The 26818-nt window shown below is 42.2% G+C and overlaps 1 protein-coding gene across 4 annotated transcripts in view; it reads right to left on the bottom strand.

The window, feature by feature from the left end:
- dscama (Down syndrome cell adhesion molecule a) overlaps positions 1-24708 on the bottom strand; it is a 98957-nt gene extending 74249 nt beyond the window's left edge. For 2 of the 4 annotated variants that reach the window (XM_068721439.1, XM_068721440.1), the window contains exons 1-3: positions 23830-24706; positions 3990-4307; positions 3701-3850 (exon numbers count right to left, since the gene is read on the bottom strand). In XM_068721439.1, coding sequence (XP_068577540.1) covers positions 3701-3850; positions 3990-4307; positions 23830-23872 — 511 coding nt within the window. In that variant the 5' untranslated portion in view covers positions 23873-24706. Of the gene's footprint in view, positions 1-3700; positions 3851-3989; positions 4308-23829 lie in introns of all 4 variants that reach the window. The other 2 variants (XM_068721443.1, XM_068721441.1) reach the window with 2 other exon arrangements.
- Between the last annotated feature and the right edge of the window lie 2110 nt (positions 24709-26818).

Raw genomic sequence — 26818 nt, 5'->3', positions numbered from 1 at the left:
GCCACGGTCCATCACGACGCATCCCAAAGAGCAACCCGGAAGGAAGTAAGCGCGTTTCCACCAGACATGGTCCGTAACTAAAGTACAAAGCGTTTTAATAAAATGATAATCACAGTGGGCCTTCACATCTGGGCCTTCTTATCTGTTTAAATAGCAGACAGTGCTACAAGATGTATAATATTTGAAAGGCAAGTCAGCCAACTGTAGTTTAGGACATGGGTCATCCACCAGACAGGTCCCCTCACAAACACCTTCATATACACACACACACACACACACACACACACACACACACACGTCCTCCCCTTCGTTCCACCATTACCAACAACAGCCATTTCAAAACAGCTCTGGCGTACTATACACATACTGTATAGGTCACAGTTTGTCAGCACCATCTCAACATACCATAACCAGTGTTATGAATCAACACAATTATGTGCTTACATGTTCTTACACACTATGTGATCAAGAAGTACAAAATGTAGAAAACCTAAACTACCACAAAACACATTATCTCTCATCTCAAATTCACTGCTGCCCATTGTTTTTTTCTTTCAACCATGTCTCCAACAAAATCACATTACCATTCAACTAAACTACATTCTCAATTAGGTTTCACGGGCAGCGTATTTTCTCCCTGATTATGGTATCAGTTTTAAACACTAAATTGAAACAACGAACATGAACAGCAGTCTACTGTGTTCATCTTTCCCAGCGACCTCTCTACACTAACTTCCGTGGACTACGACTACAAACGTACTCGTGATACGTTAAAAACAAACGTAATCTGGGAATCAAATATACATTATGTGTTTCCATACATCCACGTTCACTCATTGTTTGTCTGACAGGTTTGATTTTCCAGCAACAAACTCCCTGCCCATCAGCCTGCTGTGAAGTCTTGTCACAACCACATGAGCCCACCATGATGGTAAAATCAGTCTGAGCTTTTAACTGCATTGCAAAGTGATAAAGAGTTAAAACAAGATGTCCACTAATATAAGCTAAAGATAGCCATCTCACTTTTCAAAAAGTTTCATTCTGTTGTGAAATAAATGGAAAACAACCCATCCGACGACCTGTTTCATTTAATTTTCTTCACTGACCCATTCAATTCTCTACTTCTGATTGCTGCTTCTGCTCCACTCTGCCGGTCCAACAGGAGGCCGCAGTCGGATCCAGAGTTTGGTCACTGTAATGTCATGAAATTAAGGTGGTAATGGTGGGCTTCTGATTAGTCACATGTACAATGTTTTTCTTTTTTTTTCTATATTTTGTTAGATAAGACATTTTATTAATATTGGCAATCATTACGTCTGTCTTTTTTTTTTTTATAAAATCTGACTTTTTAAAACTCTATTGAGTTATTGTTTATGATTGGACCACACAAGTTGGAAACAGTCCTACACAGCAACCGCTGAATCCAAATCTTCAAATAGTATAATACTAATAATAATAGTGTAGTCTGATCTATATATGCAACTGTGCAGTAATACTGAATTTAAACAAAATTAATAGAAATGCTATACAAAAAATACAGTAGATATTGTATTGTCAGTAAATCAATTACAATGTGTATGCAGTGTGTGGCTTCAAACATAGACTGGGGTCAAGGTTGCTATTTGCTATTTTCATCCCTCCTGATGATGGGCCATCTTTAAAAGCCATATTATACAATATCTCTCCATTGTGTCCATAAATCATAGTAAACCAATAAACCCATCACAATCAGACTTGGTCCTGATTGGCTCCCCTCTCTAAACAATAACTGAAATCCTCTTAGTCAGGACAGTTTGCAGCTTCTGAACTGATGCATTCTTGATACTCACACATATATATTTCATACAGTAGTTAGTCACAGCTAAGATAAACTGGTCACTGCTTGAATCCAGACATGTTTCCGGTTTTAAAGTGATTTCATTGGACAAAGTGATTCAAAAGTCCAAGAACTGGTTTAGCTGTACAGGGATAGCTACTGAAACAGAGATATATATTTTGGTTAAGTTGCTGCACAGAACAGAATACAAAACAATATCCATCTTTATTAAGAAGGGATTTAGTTTAGTACTGTATTAGTGTAAATAAGACAAATGTGTCCAGTTCAGTGAAATCATTAAACTTGTAAAAACTTCCTTCATACAAACGCAAGAGAAAATCCATTATGAGAATGAAACTGTGTTGCCTCATTGGAAGAAATGATCTTTTTCCCAAAACAAGTTCAAGAGCCAAGAGCATGAACTGAACATTTTCTACATCGGTTCTGTTCAAACCCCAGACCACTATAATAACACTGTATCATACTGCACTGTTACTTTTATTGGACGTCTTGACTGAATGCATTTTTCATCATAATTGTATATTATTTTCAAATGGACACCAGGGTTCTTTAAGTGGTGCTTTGTTAGTCTACCCTGCAACAGCTCAAAAAGGTCTACGTCCAGTGAGACTTACAGAGGGCCTGTCTGACGGCCGCTGCACACCATGCTACACCTTCCCAAGTGAAAAGCCAATTCAATTATTCATAGATAAGACAGAAAAGCTATATTTCACTTTTTTTTGTTGTTTGAAGCCCAAGTGTTGATATTGTTTTTGTTCATTAAAAATTAAAATATCGAAGCTCGGTCATCGAGATGAAGCGGTCAGGCCATCTTGCATTGAGCTGTCAGTCACTGCAGTGTGCATATAGACTCACAGACATGGACACACATACACAGTGCACTTAAAATGTGTGTAGAAGAGGATGAGGGGAATGGGCGGTGCGTCAGTAGGATGCGTGCACTGAGACGTGAATAAAGACCATTTGCTCATGGATTCATAGGCTTCCGTCATCCATTATTTAGCATGGAGAAGAGCACTGGATTGGTGGCTGGCTGATTTTTCTGACAGCGTTTACATGGCTGATGGCTGCAGATGTGATGATTTTTACGGCTCTAGATAAACACTTTCTTTTGACAGTGCAGACCTCTTTTTTTATTTTTCTTCTGTAAGATCCAGCATTCCTCTCAGCCATACTGCAAAACTATTCAACAATTCAGTAATAAGTTCAAAACATCTAAACACACAAATGTATTCCATCCCTGTAAATAGCCATATCTGAAAACACGCTCGCGGCAAATCCATTTAAGGACAATTAAGAGATTGTTTCAACATGGTCGATTTCGCCTCAGTGGACAAATGCGAAACGTCCCAAAAAAAACAAACAGAAAGAAAAGCAGTCGCTAGCCAGCATTTGCCCTCCATCCAAAAGCAAAATGACATTAGCCCCTGTCTATTGAGTTTGCTAAATGCCCCACATAAAGTGAATTTGCCCCCCAGGGCTGGGAAACAATCACGCAAGCGAGCGTTCCATTTAAGTGATTTGAATGATCGGAGTGCTGCGGTGCTTCCTATCAACCGGAGAAATGGGTCAATACACTGAGACTAAGTGACATGACTGGCAGCCTGCGGTCTCGTGGAAGACCAGGCAGAGGAAGAGGAGCGGGACCTCACCGTCATTGGGTCAGACAGACGTGGACGCACGTACACACAGAATGGGCCCGGCTCGCTGGTACAAGCAAGGCCTTTGTGCGGGTTCACGTCAGAAGATTCTTACAGTTGGCTCAGAGCAAACACACCTCTGCTGTCACAGTGCTCCACACAATTTAGCAAACAAGATCCTCATCGGCAACTAAACACTGTGGAACAAAAAACACACACTTACTTTCAGCGTTGATTGACAATGTGTCTTTCTCCCAGGACACAACAGTGATGTAGGCCTCCACTGAGGCAGGGATAATGCACTTGAAGACCGCCACATTGCCTCTCATGGCTTTCTGGTCCTCCACCCGGACTGTGTAGGGCTCTCGTAGAACTGCGGAGGAGAGGACAAAGAGGTGTTGTGAATAAGACTAATACTGAGCTACAGTAAGACGAGCTACTCATAATACAACCATGATTGCTTGGATTGCAACAAAGCAGTAGTGCAGACATTCACGAGCAGAGAAACTGACCAGCCTTAATGTAGACATCTTGGCTCCTGATTCTCCCTGAGGGGTTCTCCGCTGTGCAATAGTAGGTGTTGTCATGGATGAGTTTGCTGAAGCTGGAAGGGGGGATGTGGAAGATCTGAAGGGTGCCATTGGGGTGCACATGGCGGATCCCTGGCACATCATAGATCTCCTCGCTGGTGGCCAGGTACCAGCGCAGTGAGACAGGGGGCACGCCTGCGGCGGGACAGGGCACCGATGTCCCTGTGGTGCTGGCAAACACTACCTCTTGCACAGATGCATTGACAAAATATAAGCTGGAACGTAGATCTTCACAGAAAACTGCAGGGAGAGAAATGAGATTGAAAACAGAAATGTTAGATTCATGTTTTTTAGCAAAGGAATATGTAGTAATTACAAATCCCAGGAAACTCAGTTTAAGATAATACATAAATTACAAACTATCCCATATTGTAGGAGCAAATATGATAACAACTGCTCCGGAACATGTGTACGGTGTAAGCAGCATGTAGGCACTTATGCGCATTTAATGTGGTTCTGTCCGGAAATTTGTACATTTTGGGTTGAAATTGGCAACCAAGTATCCTCCATAATACAGTGTCCTATTGAGCTCAACCCTCTACAATGCATTCTAGGCCACCTGTATTTATTTTTAATTTTTTTTATTTTATTACACTATATTTATCCCGTTGAGGGGAAATTTTTCTCTGCATTTGACCCATCCCTGTACCAGGGTGCAGTGGGCTGCCCATGACAGGCGCCCGGGGAGCCGCTAGGGGGACAGTGTCTTGCTCAAGGACACTTCGACTCAGAACACGTCCCAGCCAAGGATCGGACTGCCGACCCTCCGGTTCCCAGACAACCCTCTTAGCCTAGTGAGCTAGTCGCCCCCAACATTAAACAGTATTAAACAGGTATAAAAGTCTTCTATGGTACTGTGCACGGTTATCAATCTTACAGCATTGGCTAGATGACGCAAAACCATCTGTTTGAAACTGGCTTTATAATGTTCTACAATTAATCCCACTGGAAAGGCTCACACATGTTCTCCACGGAGACATGAAGGGTTTTTTTTCTGTTTGGAACCCTGTTATGGATTTTATTGGAGAGGACTATGCCGAAATCATACTAAGAGGTTTTGCAACCGTGGGATCCAAGTGACTCAGTGAAGGAATAAAGTCCACACATTTTTTGTCTTTTTCTTTTGAAGTTTCCTTCTTTCATTTGCAATGTTTGTCAATGAGTACGACTGTCTTTATGGTTGGCCACAATGTTGTATGTAATTCTTATGGAGGGCATCTGGCATGTAAAATATGTGGGCTGAAAAGTGGATGTGTGTGAGAGGGAGGTTTTTGCAACTTTGGGTTCCGGGGGATGCCCGGGGAGCTAGGTTCACAATGTTTATTGGTATCTAGGTGTTATTCCAGGGTTAATATGGAGGATGATGATTTGTTTGTTTGGTCTTTTTTTTTTTTTGGGGTGGGGGGGGGTTGTTGTAGTTTTTGTTTTGTTATTTCTCTTTTTGTGTCTGGGTTTAGTGGTTTGTTAATGGGCAGGTATGTTGTGTGCTGTTCTGTTTGTGGGTGGCATGCCGCATGTAACCTGTGTAAACTGAAAATAAAAAGATTGAAAGAAAGAAAGATACGTGGTTTTGTTTTTTTAGCTTTCTATCAAACTTGAACAATGTATGTCAGAGGTCTTTGAATAATTAAATTGACAAACTGTACCCGCTATTGTTAAACCCCACCACATAACAGAATAACTATCATATAATCTGACAGAATTGTGCTATCCTGCATCTCTGAATTTAGGCCGAGTGTGTTTTTCCCTGGTTGACCATTGTGTTTGTGCTCACTGCAGTGGAGCGAGCCTGTAGGAGTGCGTCTCTTGTTGTCTATGAAGAGACATTGCAGCAAAGCTCTGGGAGAGCAGCGATGGATGTGAAATAACAGAGCTGGCCGAGCGCCAGACCCGCCTTCACAACATGCATGTCTGTAGTCACACTCTCCCTCTAAAACATGCACATGTGTGAAAACCACACAGAACACTAGAGACAATAAATCAATTTAATCAATTAAAGGGGACATATTGTGCTCATTTTTAAGTTCATACTTGCATTTTGTGTCTCTACTAGAACATGATAACATGCTTTAATGTTCAAATAAGTCTTTATTTCTCTCATAATGTCTGTCTGAATATACCTGTATTCACCCTCTGTCTGAAACGCTCCGTTTTAGCGCCCGTCTCTTTAAGACCCTCTCCTAAAAAAGCTTTGTCTGCTGTGATTGGCTCAGGAGAAAAATATGGCACAGCTTTGCAAAGGTAGTTCTCAAGCCGTGGGTGGAGACACTCTGATGGGGGGGGGGGGGGGGTTATATTCTAAAGAGTCTGCATGTGACATATGAAGGGGAGCCAAATTTGATTGGCTTGTTGAATCACGTTTTCTGATCTAGGCAGCCCACAAAAAAAAATGACTGGGTCGTCTTATTTCACAGTTTGTGGGTTGGTGATACATCCCCAATAATTGCAGATATATCAGCCCGACATACCACACACAAATATTCATATCCACAATCCTTTTCTGCACAGAGCAAAAAGCTCTAAGGGCAAACACAACCAAACAGAGTTCTCGGAAATCCACAGAGTTGTTGTTGTCAGTAGCTTCAGGGGTCATTTTTTAACAACAGAGGCATTTCTTGGTAAACATATGGAAGAAAAAATGCATTACTATTCAAGCTTAAGCAAGCATCCTGAACACATGTACAATAGAAGCGGCTATGCCACATAATGTAAGCAGCAATGTTCACGAGATATTTTGGTGTTTTCGAGGTGTTATTTATCTTCTTCTCTGCTGCTTTTGTTTGCCCTCGCACGGCCGAACAACCATACATTCTCTCTTGACAAACTCATTTGCATTTCTGCTTTCATCCGAATTAAAAGCTGTCATGCAGCTTCTGTGGCATCCAAAAAGGTTTCATCTTGGATCTAAACAGGTAATCTATCACTGTAACAATTATATTGTTGCCGTGGCGTCAACACTCACTGAGAATCAGTTTCCGTAATTACAATTTGGATATTGGCAAAATAAAAAAAGAACAACAATGAAAAAAAGGTCCTAAAAGCTGATATGCAGTCAATTTGTCATGTTCACCTACACAATGTGCAGCAGAGGATGTTTCCCAGTCATCTTAACTAATGAAGCGAGTCAATGTAATGCGATGCACTTCCCCTGTAGTACGTTACTGTGCTGGATAAAAACTGACAATGCAACTCTTTGCTGGAATGGAAAACCCACAGTGTTGGCACGGAGCCAGGATATGTATACTGGCTGGATCCCAAGGAAGGATGGAGGACTTGTTTAATACATCCACCACCTTTTGAGTATTTTCCCTGTTGTGTTTAAGATGTGGAGAACAATAAACAACGCAAGATAACTACAGCCCCCCGTTTGTGGCACATTTCTAAAAATCTGGAAGATTCTTTGTGTAATATCTTGAATGTCTCTACACTTCAAGAAATGGTCGTAACCTTCAAAACTGCATTCCTCCTTACTGCACAAACACATGATCTCATAGCGGCTTCTTTTCTGATGGACAGGTATCTAACGCAACCAATAATTTTTTATCGACTGACTAAATTAATAGCTTTAGCAATCATTATCCCGATACTGTAGATGCCAGTACATCTAACAACATACCTATTGTTTTAAGGGCAAAAAGTATCTGAACATACTGTATATTACATCCATTCCACTTGCAATGACAATGAAAACTGCAGTTGGGTAAAAGTTGAAGCAGACATTTATCTATACATAATATGTGGAAACAACACATGTGGAACACATGCAAATAGACAAAAACCCACTCAAGTCAAGAGAAAAACGTATTTGACGAAATGAGCAGCAAATAGAGAAAACAAAAGTAGCAGAGAACTGACTGATAACTGAGCTTCAAAACAAAAGAAACATAGCATTACTTACTCTATGACTTAGCATGATACAGGCTATGTTAGCCTGTACGATAAAAGAAAACACGCAGTTGCCAGTTTAGTAGGTATGCCTCATTAACACAAATGAGGTCTAATACACCAAGAAACCTTCAAGAAGGTTATAGATTTCAGTTTTCATTGAAAAATAATAGCAATGAAAGTAGGGTGATAATAGGGCGACCACTGATGGGCCCCAATGTAGAGTTGTGTCTACTGCAGCACTGTCATCATGAAAGCTACTTTAGCTATGAAGTTGGTGATTCAAATCTTGTGCTTGAAAAGATTAAATCTGATTGAATTCTGTCTCCATAAGGCCATACAAGGATAATGGCAGATCAGTACTGCAATGAAAATATGAAAGTATCTCTTATGGATAAACAAATTATTAAGATGAGTTACATCTGCAGGGCAAACCAAAGGATTAAAATGATGATTCTACAGTGAACAAACTGATAATTTTATCATATATATAATATGAATATATGTACAGTGTGGACCTTTAAAGCTTGTAAATATTTCAGGCATCTCTACTGTATCTCTTCAGCCTCTGCTCTCTGTGTTGTGGGCCCGCTCCCTTTCCTGTCGCCAGCCTGCCTGTGCGACAGCTGCCAATCCCCCCTCCCCGGAGACCCAACATTTTAGCGCTTCATAAATTCCTAATGAGCGCGCTGAAATCACCGGCCACTTCCACCCACCGGTCGTTCAACCTGCTAAGACAAACAAACACTGCAGAGTACACATGTTTCCGCGCATTTCTAGCGGCACTCACTTCACACATGCGGTGCTCTGAGGGCCAGGCCCGTAGGTGTTGAGAGGCAGACAGTTGTAGCTGTCGACGGGCTCTGTATCCAAGAGGAGGTGAGATAAGACAGAGGAGCCACGACACAGTCAGTTCTGGGGGATTTTTCTATTATTGATTGTCGGTTTGGCCTCGCTAGAACCTGAACCTTTAACATTCAGGTGTCATTTTACCAATAAATGAGTAACCTGATGACAGTGTGTTTGCATCTAAGTGTGCATGTGAGGTTATATTTTGTGTGTACATTGTGTCAGTCGATCCTGTGTTGTAGTTGACACGCAGAAAAATAACTGTAGTCTTTTTCTGTCATTACATGACATCACATTACTAACCGAGCTACTCTTACAACGATCAATCATCAGTTCGAAGGGTTCCTTTGGAATGTGTTGCAAAGACCAAACATGGGTCCATATTGAGCATTAACCTTCATATTACTTTTAGCATTATTTCATATTTCCTCAAAATGATGCATTTGCTAAACGAACGTGTTTAACGTAGCTGCACTAATGCAGCACATATACAAAAAAAGCATCTGTGAAAATGCCATGAATCGTGAAGTACAGGCAAAAAAAGGGACATTCTAAATGGCTCACTACCCATAATGATACATAAAGAGCTTAATCAGAGTTAATTTACTTGTAAACACAGAGTAACAGCTTGTCAGTGGTTTCCTCAAGTAGGAAAATCTGCCATCAAGATGATCATAAAATCTCAGCATCTGTTAGGAATAGCAGGGAGCCACCGTGTGACTGTTGCTCCATTACAGACAGAGCGGCTGGCAAGCGGCTGTTATTGTGACACCCTTTGAATCCTTGTAGTTACAGGCAATTAGCAATACACTACATCATCCATACTATACTATGCAGTAGCTGATTTTTATTGATTTTGAAAGCCACTGTCACAAATTGTATAATCTAAAGACTCATCTTAGTTCATTAAATATGCATGCTAAGAAAAACAATGTCTTTATATTTCTTTCTTAATGAAGTACGATTGTGTCACAGTGAAACTATGGGTTAGCAGTAGTCAGTTGTGTACCTGTGTATTAGTATTTCACATTACAGTAATGTTAAATATGTTTTAAATATGTTTTTTCTGAACATCCATTGTTCATCTCTTTAAGTCATTATCTGTTTTGTTCCACAAACAGGTCTTCTCCTTTTAGTTTAAAGTTAAAAAAAAATACAGTGAAAATTAAGTAATGTAAATAGCGGTGAAATTCAAAGCTACTATTTGTGCCTAAAAGGATCAAATAATAACATATGATTTGTATTTGAACCCCACCATTAACAGCTGTTGATGGTGGAAGTAGAACAGGAGGTTTTAACGGTGTCTAGCAGTGCGATGGTGGCTGTGAACCAAAACAAAGAACCATCACGCAGCCTCTGGTCTGAGTGTGTTTGAAAGGTGACTGGGTGAAGAAGAGAGGCTGCCTCCTAACTGCTTTTGTCTCGATTCGCTTTGCACCAACTCATAAAAAATTGAGACCCCCCTACCACCTCCACCTCCACCACCACCCACTTCTGGGTGGCTGATTCCTTCAGATTAAAAAGCCCGATGGACGCAAAACCCTGCCAGATCCCAACGGTTCACGTAGATACAGTGGGAGTGCATTTATTTTTCAGCACAGTGCCTAGGAAAACAGCGAGGGCGGGGTTTGAGTGGGGAGGCGGGAAAGCTGGAAAGCACTCCAACGGTGACGAGTGGGCTGCTATTAACAAAGATAGACTGGAAGAGAATGTAAAGAAAAGGGAGAAGGATAGGAGAGATGCCATGACAAGAGGTCAAATACATGCTCCGACTCAGTTGTGTCCCACAGCCTCCTTCAAATGAGTACTTTTAATCCTTATTCCTTTTCTCTTCACTGTTTTTCTCTCCAAGCTCTGCGTTCTTTAGTCACCTTCATCTCTCCTTCACGCTCCTCTGGTCCCGTCTCTCACATTCTGACTCGCTCCACCTTTACACCGGGATGCAGGTGCAAAACAAACAACGCATGCCAGAGAGGAAGTCACACTGCACTCAACTGCCCACTGGCCAACTCTGCTGCTGATCTGTATTTACCAGCCACCGGACCTTCATGAGTCCCTGCGACTGAAAAAGCAGTGCAGCCCTAAAATGTTTGTAAAACAGAGAATACACTCTGTTGTATCCTGCTTTAAGAACAACGGTCGCTGTCTAGTAAAGGGATTTGATTTAAAAGATGCTACATTTATTATTCAGAGCGTTAATATAGCATATATATATAAACAACTATTAGTTATGTAAAGAAATAGTGGAGTAATGTCTGTGCTTTGAGTGCATGTGAGCATGCCCCACTGGTTCGCTCTGCACTGCTCTCATACGCCGTCTGTTGTTTGCACTGTTACCACTGTTATCACAGTTAGCTGCGAGCAGCCGGCTCAACTGTCACAAGGTTGTGGAGGCAAAAGAAATGCTCCCACTCTCAATATTTAGTACCTTCGAAAACAAATCAGACGTTACCCGACTTGGACCACTTATCCAATAGTGCATTCAAATCAGTTTAATGGTAGACACTGAGTCCTCGCACTTCATTTCCTTTCACAATTATCTAATAAAGCAGAAATTACAGAAACAGAATTTGTATTTTGCCAGGATATGATATGAATATTCAGTTGAAAATAAATAGCCCAAGACAAACCGGCCCAATTTATCATACTGCTTGCTTGCAAGCAAAGGAGACAGTATGTGGGTGGCTGTTAGCTGTCATCAAGTGTGTTTGTGTACGGCACCGTTAAATAATAATAATCTCATTAACGGCTGTCATGGAATAGTAAGATGTAACACGTACAAATGCGCATCTCGGAGATGTGAAATTAATTGTTTTTGCAGACTGAAGAGGTCGCACTTTTGAGGATCTATTGATAATGCTGGGTGAGATCAAAACAAGAGCAGGCTGAGTCTTGAAATGGGAGATGAAAGATTTATGTGGACCCTATCGATAGTCGGTCAGCCGTCAGCCCGGTTGGAAGATTAAGGCTGCAGTCTGCAATGCTTTGGTCCGCATCTCAAAGGGTTTCAGTCTCTGTTGATAGTGCTGGTTTTCTGAATCTTACTTTAAAAATGAAGTATTCTCTTAAGATGTCGCGGCTGCTTATTGAGCTCACTGAAAAACTATAGTTGGGCTGTTTCTTTACCTCCTTTTTCTTTAAAGTTTGTTCCTTTGATTAAAAACAAGTTGCTGCATTCTTATCTTTGTATTTAATTCCGCAAATGTACAAACTGTACAAATCCTCGAGTCATTCTATCTCAGTCTTCTTGGTACAGCTTTGGCATCGCACACATTACAATATTATATGCTGAAAACCAACGCACTCCCATGCCTATCATGCCCACACACACACACACACACGCTCTCACTAGCAGTCACCATATGCCTGCCTGTGCCAGAGCCTGTCTTAATCGACATCAGCTTTCCATGAGCCAAAACCACAAAAAGGAAAAAGTGATATTGTTCAATTATGAATCCCATACATGTATAATAGATGGAAGGAAGAGGGGAGGGGGGTCATGTTGGGTTTGTGAAGGTCCCTTCTTCTTGCAGTGTGAAATAATGCTTGGCACAGTCCCACATGTCAGCACCTATTGGTGGCTGGGCGTGCTGAAGCCTCTAACCGTGGATTTGCAGGTGACTCCTAATGCGAACCTCCGCGGTTGTGGAGCCTCTGCTGATGCGTTTGGAGCTCAAGGGCACCAGACGCACTTTGGTCAAGGAGAGTGCACGCGGGCGTGTCAGAGGGATGTGGAGCGGGGGGGGGTTAATGTATGGACGCCCCCGCGTAGAGGGCTGACAGGCGAGACGGTGAGGAGTCAATGCAGACAGTAATGTTGCTGCTCCAGCCCACCACCGTTACAGAGAGTGTTGTGAGAGTTACTCAATAATAACCCTATTCCAAAAGAATGAACAAACAAGCCTTTATTTTCCCCGGTATTGTGTGTTCAGTCAGACCCGTGATGCTCCACTCCGACGGTGCCCATCAGCGGTTGCTTCCAAATCACCTAGGCAATTTATTAAGTAAATGTCTGATCAATACAGGTCCCACTAACACACAACATAAATAGGCCTATGCATTAACCCGTGCATTAGCCTGCTGATGTGAGGGGCTTTTTGCTCGGCCTGTGTTTACCTCAACCAAACACCATTAATCAACCTTGGATGATAGGGCTCGGGCGCCTCTTGTTTTCTTGTTGAAAATGACAAAAAGTCATTGGTGCCTCGCCATTATTTCATGATGTGCTGGCTCACTGTTTTGTTCTCGGCGACAGCATTCTGACATTCACCTTTTTTCCTATGATTTTATCACACTGAATTAGCTATTAGCCACTGCCCCGCCCAATGCCACTGATGTGTTTAAACGTTAGAGTCCAGTTGGCTCTCAGCCACGGTGTGGCCTCCTCCGGGTCAGAGATCTCTGCGGTGCTACGGTGGGTACCAGGGCATCAAGACATTAGGGCAACTCCACAGGGGCAAACAAGCAGTGAGCCACACTAACAGCTCATGGCAGTCGATGCAGGTAATTAAGGCAGAGCTCTGCAGAGACTGCCTAGGGAGGGTGGAGAGTGGGGGCTGGGGGGGTGGAGGCTGGTCGCAAAAGTGGGAGGGATAGTGGGGACGGGGGGTGGAGGACGGGAGGGCCTCGTGATGACAGCGAGTAAGCATCCGAGCCCCCTCCTCTCCTGCCCTAGGGGCTTACACAATAATCGGTAGAGAGGAGTGCAGCGCTGATCTGAGATGCGCAGATCTTAGAGCCGGGTCCCCCTCGCTCTCCCAAATCACCGGCTCCCATTTTGCCCTCATGAATAATGTTGAGCGGCGCGCTCAGTGCCACGCAGCCGCTATGTAAAACCAATGATACCCTCCTCTGATGTCAACTCTCCGGAGGGCGAGATGAGAGTCGCCGTGGAGTGGGTTAGTTGATGCATATGAACGCTCATTTACATGAGCGCCAAACGGTAGCGGTGGGAGTTCCCACGTACGGGGCGCTTTGAAGACCTTAATCAGTTACATCACCGAGGTGGAAATGGACTAATACTGCAAATCAACTGAGACAGAAAGACAGAGAGAAAGATGGCGAGGGGGGAAAGTCCTGAGAGCGACTAAACAAACTCTAGCTGCTGTTGCTGAAGCTAATATGCAAAGGCACATCAAGGGAAATAAGCAAAAGAGGTAAAAACAACCATATGAGACATTCATAATGCTCCATTAGCCTTCCTAAGAGACACAGCGTTGCAATGACAGGATGTTCCCGAACATAGCAACTTCTAATATATATTCCACACGAATGTCAAAGTGTGAATCAGAGCTTGATGTAGACATCGGTTTCGTTCAAGGAACCACAGAAGTCAGCTCACATATTGTACTACAGAGCCAGTTAAAACCCGTAACACACCCAGCTCATGTATGTATATGTGTTTATGCCTTTGACTAATCATAAATAATCACTGTTTTCTTCCCAAGCAGGTTGAAAGCAATGCTAGCGACGTGGCTCTACACACAGTAACATTGGTCTGTTAGTCGGTCAGTCTCCCACTTTGATCCAGACTGAAATATCTCATGTATTGGACAGTTGCGATGTTGAACATTGTGAGCATGTTAGTATTCTTATGTCAGCATGCAGTTCAAAGCATTGTTGTGCCTTTGTATGGGCAATGTAAGCGCTGACTAACTGCAATGTGTTGTTTTTACGTTTTGGTTTTAAACTAGCAAAATTTGACATACAACCCTCAGACCTATTCAAAATTAAATAAATAGAGATTTGGACAATTAAGCTTTGTTTTAACTCCACAGATGGCACTCGATTGACGAGGTGCGCTGTTCGTTGCATTGTTCTGCGAAACGCCAGAGGGCGTACGAACAAAATGTTCTGTGAAGAAGCTAAAAGACAATGAGTGTAACCGGGAAAAACACAGTAAACCGGGAAAAAACAGGGAATTGTAATTAACTGTAAACTAATATCACATATTCATGAACTACTGTTCTGTACAAGCCCTGTAAAGAATGAACTCAAGTATTTCATGCTTAATAAAGAAACTAAGGTTGTATATTCTCTAAACAATTTTAATGTGGTTTGAAAAATATTTACTCAAATGAAGACTTTTAAGACCTCCTGTTTCTAAAACATCTAAAAACAAAAAGCCATGTGAGCATATCGTATCTGCTGATCAATCCGGGCATCCCTAGTGATAAAGATCACCTTTATTTTTCGCTAGCCCGATCAGACAACTTCATGAGGCATTCCACTTGCAGACTTGCAAACATTAAAGTCGAGTACTCAGTGAGCCTCAGAACTGCTGATTTCTGATGTTTTTTGTTAGCTTTGGACAAAGCCAGCTTTTCTAGTGCAAAGCTGAGCTAAAGAGCTCCTAGCAGTAGCTTCATATTTATCATACAGACCGTATGACATGTCGATCCTCTCATACAGTAGGGTTAGCTCTCTGCAAGAAATCAAATAAGCATTTTTCCAGTAAATGTTCACTTTTCTTTTAGCTTGAGCATTTTAAAATGTTCCTTTCTGCTTTACATAACTAGAAAATATAGCTACCTATAAAGAGACAATGACACCTTTTCAGTACTGGTCTTGCCAAAAGACAGAGAGCTGGAGTACATTTTTAGTGAGAGGATTTTTAGTTAGAGCTGTTAGTTATTGACTTTTCTTGCCTGAACAGTTGTGCAGTACTTGACTCAGATGTCTATGTAGCACAATATCCACTGTGTGCATGCTTTTAGAGAGTGCAGGAGTGGCATTATTTCCGTTTCGGTAAAATTACCTTCCCACCTCGGCTGTCTATACTGTCAAGTGCAACTGTGACTGAGCTGATAGCCGGAGAGAGGGAGCGAGGAGCTGGATCTCAGGCGAGCTGAGAGAGAGGACATTAAACTCAGTGGGGGGGATGAACGAGGAGATTAGCTGAAGGAGGACGGCTGACAGCTTGAGGATCGTCTACATATTATACTAGAGCACAGGAGCCTATAGCCGATACATACATATGATTAGAATAATTACAATATTAAAATCTAAATCTGAGCAGAGTTTTATGTTTCTGCTGTGAGGGTTCCAACACTTCAGCAGAGCAACAGCTTTAACGTAATGTATTCATTTCTACATTTAAGTTGGTCTTTGCCGTTAAAAACACTTTTAATGCTTTTTCTTCTAACGTGCACTTGTATGAAGAACTCTGTAATGCTCTTCATGACTAATCTGTTTATCCTTAAATTACTTTTTCATAAATAAATTTGACTCGATTTGACGTATGACTGAAGGCGAGCGGTGACGAAACATGGTGACATGAATGACTGAGAGCTAAAAATGCAACATGGCTGGTGAGCAAACCACCGGCCAAATATATTAGACTGGAAAATGTTTGCTGGAGTTTGGGCAGCACTGATATGTTCAGGCTGTCTGCCGTTGTTTAGTTTGACTTGTTCAATAAAAAGCGTCCATCTCTGCCAGATGTGGGTCCATTTAGACACATTTCTGTCCAATCATTGCAGCTGCACCATGCCGGCCAAATGCTCCGTGAAAGGCCCCTCCCCACCATCACAAGTGTGTGGGAAGTGAAAAAACTCTGCTCATATAACAAAAACACATACATCAGCTTTAGTTCCTTGGGCCTTGATTGAGGTTATGAACCAGTAATCCACACTGGGGAAGCAGGGAGATGCTGTAATGGTGTACAAATGGCCCATTGGATGAGAATTTGCTTTTTCTAAAATAGAGTCTCAAAACATGCCAAAGACATTATTCTTCCACAAAAAATACATTTAACATTTCTATTTTGCAGTTGGGTGCATCTAGCACCACTACTGGAAACATGTAATGTCCATGTAAAGACACCTTTTTGTATGCAAAAGTGTGAGTGCTGCCCTCGTTTTACAGGATTTATAGAGAAGAATGTAGAATACACGTGCTTACATCTTTATCACTGCAGTGTTTTCTTAGTTATTACAAGAAACCCTATGGTTTAATTGCATCAAAATAGTTAAAAAGAATGTAGGACTATAAAATATTAAGATAATTTAGAATTTTTTTAATTTCTGTGGCTCTGAAATAGGCTGCAGTAGGAATTGCCGTGTTGTTTTGCATCATCTCGAGGTGGTGGAAATAAAAAGCCATTTGCAGGAGAGAAACAAAGAGGCGAAATAAGCAGTTGACAGTGGAAGGCAAATCAAAGTCCTGGGGTTAAATGGGATTGTGGGTCAGATGACTAGACACGGTTGTCTTTCCGCCCACAGCCATCCTCTTGTGCCTCAACCCCCCCCCCCCCCCAACACTCTACCCCGTCCCTGCCTCCACTCCCCTCAACAGCCCTCCATTTGCCTCACAGGCGAGAGTATTTCATCTTCAGTAACCCCACTGCAGGAGAGAGCCCTCCCTTATTGCTACAATGCATACACATAGTGAACCAATCTATTCAGATGTGAACCGGTGTACTTCTGTTTCTTTCTTTTTTTTTATTAGAATATTTTCACTTTAAACCTTCAATTTACATTTGAATAAAAAAATAATAAGACTTGAATAGCAGAATAGTCAAAACTAAAAATACACCTTGAGATGCCAGAGGGGCATTGAGTCCTATAGTGGGCATACAGGACCCTCATTATTTAGTCCTACAGGAGCCCGTCTATGCAGCGCTACTATAAATCACCCTGATGGATACACAGCCAATTGAGAGTAACAGAGACAGGCAATGGGGAGAGAATGGCAGCGATCTGCATTAGAGCTGCACTCAATCTACACACAGACGAGAGTGAGCCTTTATTAATCATCATGTTTTCATAAAAAAAACAGTGTTTCGTTCCTGTTCATAACTACGTCCCCGTGTAGCCTTACATACATCTCTCCCTGTCCCATACCTGGATTGTGTGTATCAGACGGCTTGGCTGGTGATTGGGGGGGGGGGCTCTGCAAACACTGCCAGGCAGCAAAATACACATCAACGTATTCAGAGCGTTTAGTGCCCGGGATTAATCAAATTATAATTTAATCATCTGATCAAACAGCAATTAGCATAATCACTTCTGGGGAAGGCCTGATAGAGTGGAGACTGGAGCGGAATGGAGCTAGGAGTGAGCAACACTTTAATGAAACATTCGCCATAATGTTTGAAAATGTTACACATTCGGGGCTACAGGAACAGAGCTGGATTCCGAATGCTAATCAGCACGGTTTGGTTACGCCTAGTGAATCTGTCCAGCAGTCAGCCACAGGGGAAGAAATTGCAAAGTGAGATCCAGATTCTAGATTTTTTTCTAGGAAAGGATTTTACAATTTAGTATTCATTTGTTTCCTTCATAATAAAGAAAATAACACGTATCATCACTATGGTTATAGTTAAATTTTATATATATATATTATTGTATTTTTGTATTCTTGTTCTCTGTATTCCACCCGTTGAAGCCACACCCAGCTCTCACAGAGCATCGTACTGGTATTTTAACCAATGATTTCCTATGGTAGCAGTTCCAGGCCACCTCTACCTTTTCTGTTACAAAGACTGGAGCAAAGGGACCTCACGTTCAGAATGCACTGTGCTTTTACTAATTACACCGTTGTTTTTAGTTGAGCTGGAGCTGTCCTTGTATGGGTCTGAGTAGATCTGGTATCTAGTTTCGAGACATAAAAAAATACAATTTGCCTGCTGGTACATCTTCATCGTTAATGTTAGACAATGAGCAAAGAGCATTGGCCATGGCCGTTACTTCTAGAAGAACCTGAGCTCAACCTCGCTTACGTCTTGCTGTACCTGTGAGTCCACAGCATTAACCTACTGCCCTATTTAACAATGTCATCTTGTTAAGTCATCGGCACAGTAAATGGATGCCAAAAAACTCACTTGTTTTTACAGAGTTTACTCACCAATACCGTTATACTCATTGTACTATTACACATGCCGTTGTGCAAGAACACTGGCAATACATATCCCATAAAGTCAAAGGAATTCTGGTCACACGCTTCGCTATCCCAGTAAATGGTAGTTAGCATCGGTCAATTACTGCCTCCCTCGAATAGAAACGGTAAAACAAACCACAAGCAATGTTCTGTCCAAGTGTGCTTTCTGGCTTTGGATGCAAATTCAGCCACAGCTAATGAGTATTTCACAAAATAAAGACCACATCCATGTGAAGTGGCAGATGTACAGTATGAATGCCAGATTCTGGTAAGCGCCTATTACAATGTTCATTTTATCTATCAAACATCCACAAGCTTGGGAGCCTCTTAATAGCTGTTCGTTTCAGGCTTTCTAATGATGGCAGAGCGTTTTTCTACCCCATTTGCTTTGACCTTAGTAAATTCAACTTCATATTTTTCCTGACATTTAATAAATCACACTGTTCTCTTGTCCGTTGCATCACGGATTGTCGTCAGCAAAACCAGTATAAAGCTTTGTTTTGACATTATTTAACCTTACATACGTACAAGTGCAAAGACTTGTACCAATTAAAGTGGATTGTGGCACTCAATATGCACTGTGAGCTTTAACTGGACGAAATGATAAAGTAAAAGCCTCGTCTTTTTACGACTGGATGTACAATAAAGATTGTTGACTCTTAATCGGTGGACAACAATACATATGGAAGTGTCTAAAAAAGCCCTGTTTCTGCATGGAATCATGGCTCAGGCTGATTTGATATGATTCTTTGAGCTTTAGATACTGCATAACACAAGCTGACTCGCTGTCCCTCTTCCCCCCTCTCTTTCTCCTCTTTTTCTGCCTCACTACACACTATCAGCTCCTTAAGCATTCTGGTCTGGGTTAAATGAAACCTTTAACAGTTCAATGTGCAACCATTAACATATGCTTGAGTCTACTCTCGTCGGCCAAGGCGTAAGCACACACAGTGGAGCGGCACAAAAAAATCTCGACCCGATGGCACCGACAAATCCTGGTGTGATTAGTGATTCTGTAAAAACAGCATGTCACTAATAACTCTAATATTAATCCTGATGCATGACATTAATAGATAATCAAGACAAAACACAAACTTGACTTGAACACCTTTAAGTGCCTGAAATATAAAGTCAACAAGGAATGAAAGCTCTGACCTAAATACAAACAATCAGATTACATCTTAATGAATGTGTTACTAATTATTTGTGAACTCTGTATGACATAATTTCAAATCTTCAGGACATTTAAAGTTTAATTCTGTATTAAAGTGAAGAATAACATGGAATGCTAAAATGTGGGTTAAATACATATATGGATATTCTACCCCTGTCAACAATTACCACGTGATGAACACACTGCAGCATCAGGTCAGACCTAAAACAAGACATCTCTTCGACTTACCAATAAAGAACAATCAAAGCGTCTCTGGTGGCCTACATTGTGGTGACTGGTGTGCTGATATTAATGTGCAGCCGAGGATATGAGCTCAGTAGTTGTTTTCTGATGTGCGTTGCTGTGGCTGTCAACCATGTCCTGGCTCTATGTGAAGTGACAGATGTATACCAAAGGACACCGGTCTGCACAGACCTCGTTTCCCACTGGCCTTAATGTGACCTCTAAGCAACGCTGTTTTGACTGGCCACCATTGGCCAAAACAATGAAATGAAACTTTGTAAGCATCGACAAATGGTCAAACTCCTCTTGAAGACTGGACAAATGTTCAAAAAAGATTCTGGTTTGTGGGTAGAAATGCAGTGCTGAAACCCAAAGTGCACTTTGACACTGGAGACCAGGGTTTGCCTACTGATTGGTTAGTTTTAGACAAAAGCACTTTGGTTAAGGTTAGGGAAAGGTTGCAGGTTTGGTTGAATTTAATTAAGTAAACTTCATTTTTTTTAAGTCCCTATTTACTTTTTTCCACCATCTTTCCAGACCCAGTAAACCACAGGCCTTAAGTGGTCTAATTATTTGGACACACACTGTTGAATGAAGTCCACATGTGTGATATCTTCATTTGCGAACCCACCTCACCTCTCTGTGCTTGACTGATTCTAATCTCTGTCCTCATCAGGGTCAGTGGCATGCCTTTGTTACTCCCGATCAAACCGAACAGTCTAACTGCTGATGACGGGTATTCAGATGCTCCACTGTTTTCTGTGTTTGAATGGTTGCTATGATGATCTGAACTGGGAAAAAAATGTGGAAAGAAACTAAATTCTGCTCCCACATTAATCATGTTTGAAGTCTGGATCAAGTCATACTGAAAATGCTTATGTTTTAATAAGCGGCGGTACCTTTTCTCCAGCAGCCCCTCGTCATCCTAAACTGCAAGCTAAAAATACACATGCACAGAATGATACTAAGAGCCAATTGAGGAGCTTCACTGTATATTTACACAGCTTATTAGCGTCCAATTGAGCATGTGTCAGACCCCCCCCCCCCCCCCCCCCCCCGCCAGCCCCTGCGTAGCTGAGCAAAAACAACATGCCATTCCCCCAATTTCATCTCTTCATAACTGGAATACATTGTTGCCATTCCATTTAGGTTTTAATAGACACTTCTGCCAGAGCACTTAAAAAGCTCAAGCACCACTGAAGTGAACTCTACAACAGATTTTACTCTCTACAGCGGTGAATTGTTTATATCTACTGTAGATGAGTTTGCAAATGTGTCCTCAAATTGCCAAACGCCAATTCAGAGCAAAATGGAGTTTGCACAGTTGATACTATACATAAATGACCGCTGCAAAGCCAGAGCAGTGGTTGTAATCTTCTATTCTATATATTCTACGGATGGGCAATGCAAATATCAATAGCTACATAAACAGTCATAAAATACTAAACTGACAAAAATCAATTTAAGCAATCAAGTCTTTTCAATCAGATTTCAAGTTATGAATTGAAATGTGACTCCCAGAACTATGAACAGAGAGAGAGAGATTAAATCTATCAGGAAGCATTGCCAGGGTCACCTGAACAGAGTGCAGTGTTGCTCAAGCCCAGAGCCCACACTGCAGCAGCACTCATTACCCAGGTCTCCATAGAGACAACCTCAGCAGCCCGCACTGGACCAGAGCCCTAAAAGCTACGTGTCCAGAAGAGGTGCAAAATGAAGCTGCTCATTAAGGCTAATCTTTGCAGGTCTTTTTTTTTTGGGGGGGGGGGGGTGCAGTAGAGAGAATACCGTCGAAGATCAGCAATCGCGGCCCTTTTATTCTGCCTGCAGTCGATTTAGCGTGGTGCAGAAAGGAGCAAAATACAAAGAGAGGATTGTCATAATGCACTCTGGGTGATTCTAATTGCTGCCACAAAAAACAACATTTGAATCTCTGAATCAATAGAAAAGGTCAGTGTCAAATGAGCCCCGAGTCTGTCGATATATGAATGGCACCACATCGGCCGTGGCCACAAATGTGGCGTTCATCACAATCACAAGTGCCGCTGCTGCCATTCAAAGTTTCCATGTAGATGTCTCTAGCAGCAGCCATTTTGCAACGCTGTTGCCTGGACCAAAGAGACTGAGAAAAAGCCATTCAACAAGCAAAGCAATGGATCGTTCTAAGCCAACAGAGATTTCAGCACAGTATTCAGTGAATCAGTGTCCTCTGTTTCTTGAAATTGTCTCGCCTCAATTACAGAAAAGGGGTCTTTGCCACACCACCGTCACTGCTTTGACTCCATTCTCTCCTATAAATAACCACTGCCTTCATTGAACCCTCCAGCATGGCCACAAAATGGTTTTCCTGTCATCTTAGCTTGACGCATCGCCCTCTACTCTCAGTTTACATTGCGTCCACTTTAGATTTTTTAACCTCTTTCGTTTTCGTCTACCTTTGAAAAGGTCTTCTAAATACCCCCAATTTTCTTTCGAGCTCATTCCTGCCCCCCAACATGCGCACATCCCACCCCCTACCCCACAGCCCCTTGTCCTCCTCATTGCGCCCCCCCCCCCTTCCTCACACACCCTTCTTGTATTCGCTGTAAAAAAAATCTGTCACCCTTAGTCCAAAAACAGACACAATGGCCACCTATCAACCCTATCTTTTGAGGAATTCACTGTGCACAAAAAGGATTTGGATGCGTTTTGCGAGATGTGGACTTGGGCAAGGGAGATAAGGGCTCGTTTATTTTTTTTTCTTCAATCCAAAATGACTCCATGTCTGTGCTTCTAATATGGCGGGTGCAATGCCAGAAAAAAAGCACAGCCAACCTATGTAATCCTATTCGAAGAATACTCTTGACAGATCTAACAGAAAGCATGCAAACATACAATCAGATGTGCAAGTTATTTAATACCTTCAATTATATATATTTTTAAAACATGTACACATATTAAAGCATGCAAGTAAATATACTACATTTTTTCATTAACATGGTTGGTTTAGGAGTGGACTTCTGAACTGAAAAATATTTTTTACGTCCACAAAGAAATTATTTCATAGAGTGAATTTGAATGTAATTCACAGGCAGATTTATAACAAACACATGGTGAGCACACCAGGTGTGGGTGCAAATGTGTTACAACTCAATAATTCACTTAAGGATAATTTTTAATAAGCCACATGTGTGAAACTGTGAAAGTCAAACTGTTAATATGCACATTGAGAATCTAAAAAACGCTGTAGGAAAATGCACTCAGGCTGAGGCCCAATGCAGTTTGATGAGGAACAATAAATAATCCTTTATGTTACGAACTGAGAATGAAACAGAATAATTAGGAGGTCTCATTTTTAGGCAAAGGATTTGCTAAAAAAAAAAAATGAATTGCACGAAAACTAAAAATATCAAACACATTTAAATGCCCTGATCCTCATGCAGTACAGGCTAGACCTAACACTCAACCTACATGTCTCCTCTCTCCCTCTGTATGTGTTTTGTGTATCTACATTTGATAAGGCTAATCTTAAATGTTAAAAAAGCACGATTGTTAAGCGCTCATACATGTGGATATAACTATCTAACCCCACAAAAGGCACCACTGCCTGTCAGGACATGGCAACAGCCTGTTCCTGCTTCAAATTTCCACGACAAGAAAAAAAAAATCTATATCTTCAATATGGAAATGCTTACAGGCTATTTAGGACAATATTTGAACACTGGGATAATTAAGAAACACTTGAAGTTTAATTTGCACAAATGCATCACCTACCATTCAAGATGCACTGGGAAAAGATAAGAGCCAATATCCACATGCCCCGCTCCGTTCAATATCCAAGCTTATGCTTTTTCTTCTCTCTCTCCCTGCACTCTTTCTTCTTCTTATTTCTTCCTTTTATTTCTTCAACAAGTCAATTGCAATGAAAGAAAGGGGAGCTTGCAAATATCTCTCTCTCTCCCTCTCCCTTCCTCTCTCCCTCTCTTTCTCTCAATCCTTCACGTTGGGAAGATGATGAAGAGGAGGAGGTTTGAGCTTCTTTCCTGCTGCTGATTGTCTTCTGCTACGGCGGGAGATGGTGTATGATCCACAAACTGCGCGTCTCCCCTTGTTTTTTGGACTGACCGCACCGCACCGCGCCGGGCCTCAGTGCAGCCGTCTCTCCGTGTCGGAGCGCTGCTCTGCGTGGAACATGGGGGAGCTCGGCTCGGTGCGCTCCGGTCCAGGTGAGCTGTGCCGCTGCTGCTGCTGCTGAGTCAGAGGCTGGAGACGCATAGGACAAACTGCCTTTGCGCGCACGTAACTCCACGGTTAAACAATTAAAAGATCAAAACAAAAACAAATAATGCTCCAAAATCGGGAAACAATCAATAAATAATAAATAAATAAATTAGAAGTCTATGCACGGAAAACGGCCGAGCATATCATCTCAGGTATGTGGGGGGGGAGGGGGGGGGGGAGGGGGGATGCGTAAAAGTTCGATTTTTTTTTTTCGAGGATTAAAAAGCGCGTGGAGTTGATTGTTAGCTGCGCTGAAAACTCATTCTCTCTTCGCCGCCTCTCTCCGTCCGGCGAGCAACAAGCACATGCATCTTCCCCCCGCAGCCGCACACACAAACTGCGCACACTGGTCCCTACGCTTAAAACCTGCCCTGCCTCAGAGCACTGTAGAATAAACCCTCGCCTCCTCCGCAGCCGATTGTCTCCCTCTCCATTGCCTTAAAGGTGCAGGGGTGGGGAGGGGAGGGGGGGCGCACAGCTGAGCCTCTGAAGGAGCGTTTAGAGACAAAAAAACAAAAACAAAAAAAACTCTCTTGTTTTAACACAGAGGTGGAGGATCAAGGTGTCCCACTAAGGAGAGGGGGAAACTGTGCATTAACATAAGCAGGAGAGAATTAGCCAATGCAGGACATCCTTCCATGGTTTGCTGGTGCTGATGTGGTGTAGCAAGCTGGAGGATGGATGCTGAGGGAGGCAGGGAGAGGGAGGGATGGAGAGGGAGGGGTGTAGGCTACACCTGACTGGATACGGTGTAAGCATTTGGTGAGGGGAAAAGAAATGCTAAATTATCTTAATTGGAGGAGATCAGATCCTGTCTTTTAATGTGTTTTCTGGATAATTTATGAGCCCTGGGGGCGTTTTGGGGGGACTCCTGACAGCCTCTCGCCTGCATTCATTAATTGACCTTGACAACTATAAGCAGCGACCCCCCCAATGCACCAGGGGGCATCAAACAGCGGCCATGTCAGACATCCACAGCAGCCCCCTTGCATGAGTTTGCCCCCCCCCCCATTCAAGCCACACAGGAGGAGGCTTCAGATTAATATGTGAACATTTAACACTCTCAATATATCTCATTTAAATGAGGTGTGACCTCCGTAATAAAATGTATCAATGAACAACAAAGCTGAATCTGCAGATTTCTTTCATGACTATTTAAGGAAACCTGAGTGGAACATGGACACAATAAATTTTGAATCGAGCTAAAAATCCATGTTGCATCTCTCAGGCACAGTGTTGTGATAACAAAGTCACATCGGCATTTTATGCTGAATCTGAAATGATTTTGTTCGAGGCACTGACACGACGGTTACTGCGGTGACATCCTCAGCCATGTGACTGTTTGAATCTAGCGTGGCCCATTTATGTTCAGATACAGTAGCGGGCGAGCTGGGCTTCAGCCCCCCGCGCCCAGATACAGAGTCTGTCTCTTAGACTTAGCGTCCACATCATAGACCTCGCACACGAGTATGCTGTGCACCAGGAATACAGGAACCTGTCACCGCCTGTCTGGGCCTCACGTGGCGCTTCCAGCCAGGCATCCCCCAAAATAAAACAGATCATTATCGCCATCGCCAACCATACCGAACCAAGACGGCGGGATTTTGTTTTCACACAATAAAACAAAATTGTTGTTTATTTTGTAATAATCCCCCCCCTCTCTCTCTCTGTCATTCTCCCTGGCTCTAAGGGGTGAGGGGGGTTTGTTGGTCTTCCAGTTATGGTGTATATTGTAAAGTGCACGCCTCCTCCTCCTCTACTCGATGCTGTGCATCAGATCAGCAGCTTGGCACTCTCAGCACCCCTCTACTCTTTAAAGTATTATTAGAAACCAAACACATTTTGCTCCAGTTGCAGGCGGTGATAGTACCTACTTAGACTGTCTTTAGATAAACTGTCTTCCTCGTTGAAACCTATAGATATCCACACTTTGGTGTTTTATTCTATTCTATTATTATTATTTTGTCTGTGATATACTCGTGGATTGCAACATTTTTCTTCTATCTCATCTATTTTTTGGTCAAAAATGCCAGTGAAGGAAAGTTGTTTAAATACTTGGATTACATGCAAAACAGTGAAGAAAAAAAACTCAGACAATCATATTTAATTGCTAGTACGTGATCAAATGCATGAGACTGAGCGAAATCCAAATAAGTATATGTAACCTATTTACAACAGACACACAGTCGCTGGTTTGTGCTGTTGACCAAACACTCAAAGCAGAGAGTACCAATTAACTTGGCACTGACCCATTTCTTCACCAGTCTTATTGATTCATTGCCTCTTTTTTTGTCTTGTTGTGTCCAATCACTCAGCCATATGGTAAATGATTCTCTTCAATGTTCATCCCGGTGGACCGTTTGGGCACAGGGATTGGATTAAAATCACTGCTCTGCATGGTCATAAAGAGCTCAATCCCTATTTCTCTAATCCCCGCTTTAACTCCATGATATGTTGTGAGGTTATGATCAAATCAAAAGGT

The sequence above is a fragment of the Cebidichthys violaceus genome, unplaced genomic scaffold (assembly GCF_023349555.1).
Source record: "Cebidichthys violaceus isolate CVI_PGR_0920_01 unplaced genomic scaffold, fCebVio1.0.p SCAF_27, whole genome shotgun sequence".
NCBI classification, from domain to species: Eukaryota; Metazoa; Chordata; class Actinopteri; order Perciformes; family Stichaeidae; genus Cebidichthys; species Cebidichthys violaceus.
Note: the sequence above shows the minus strand (reverse complement) of the source record. Positions and strands in the feature narration are given on the sequence as shown.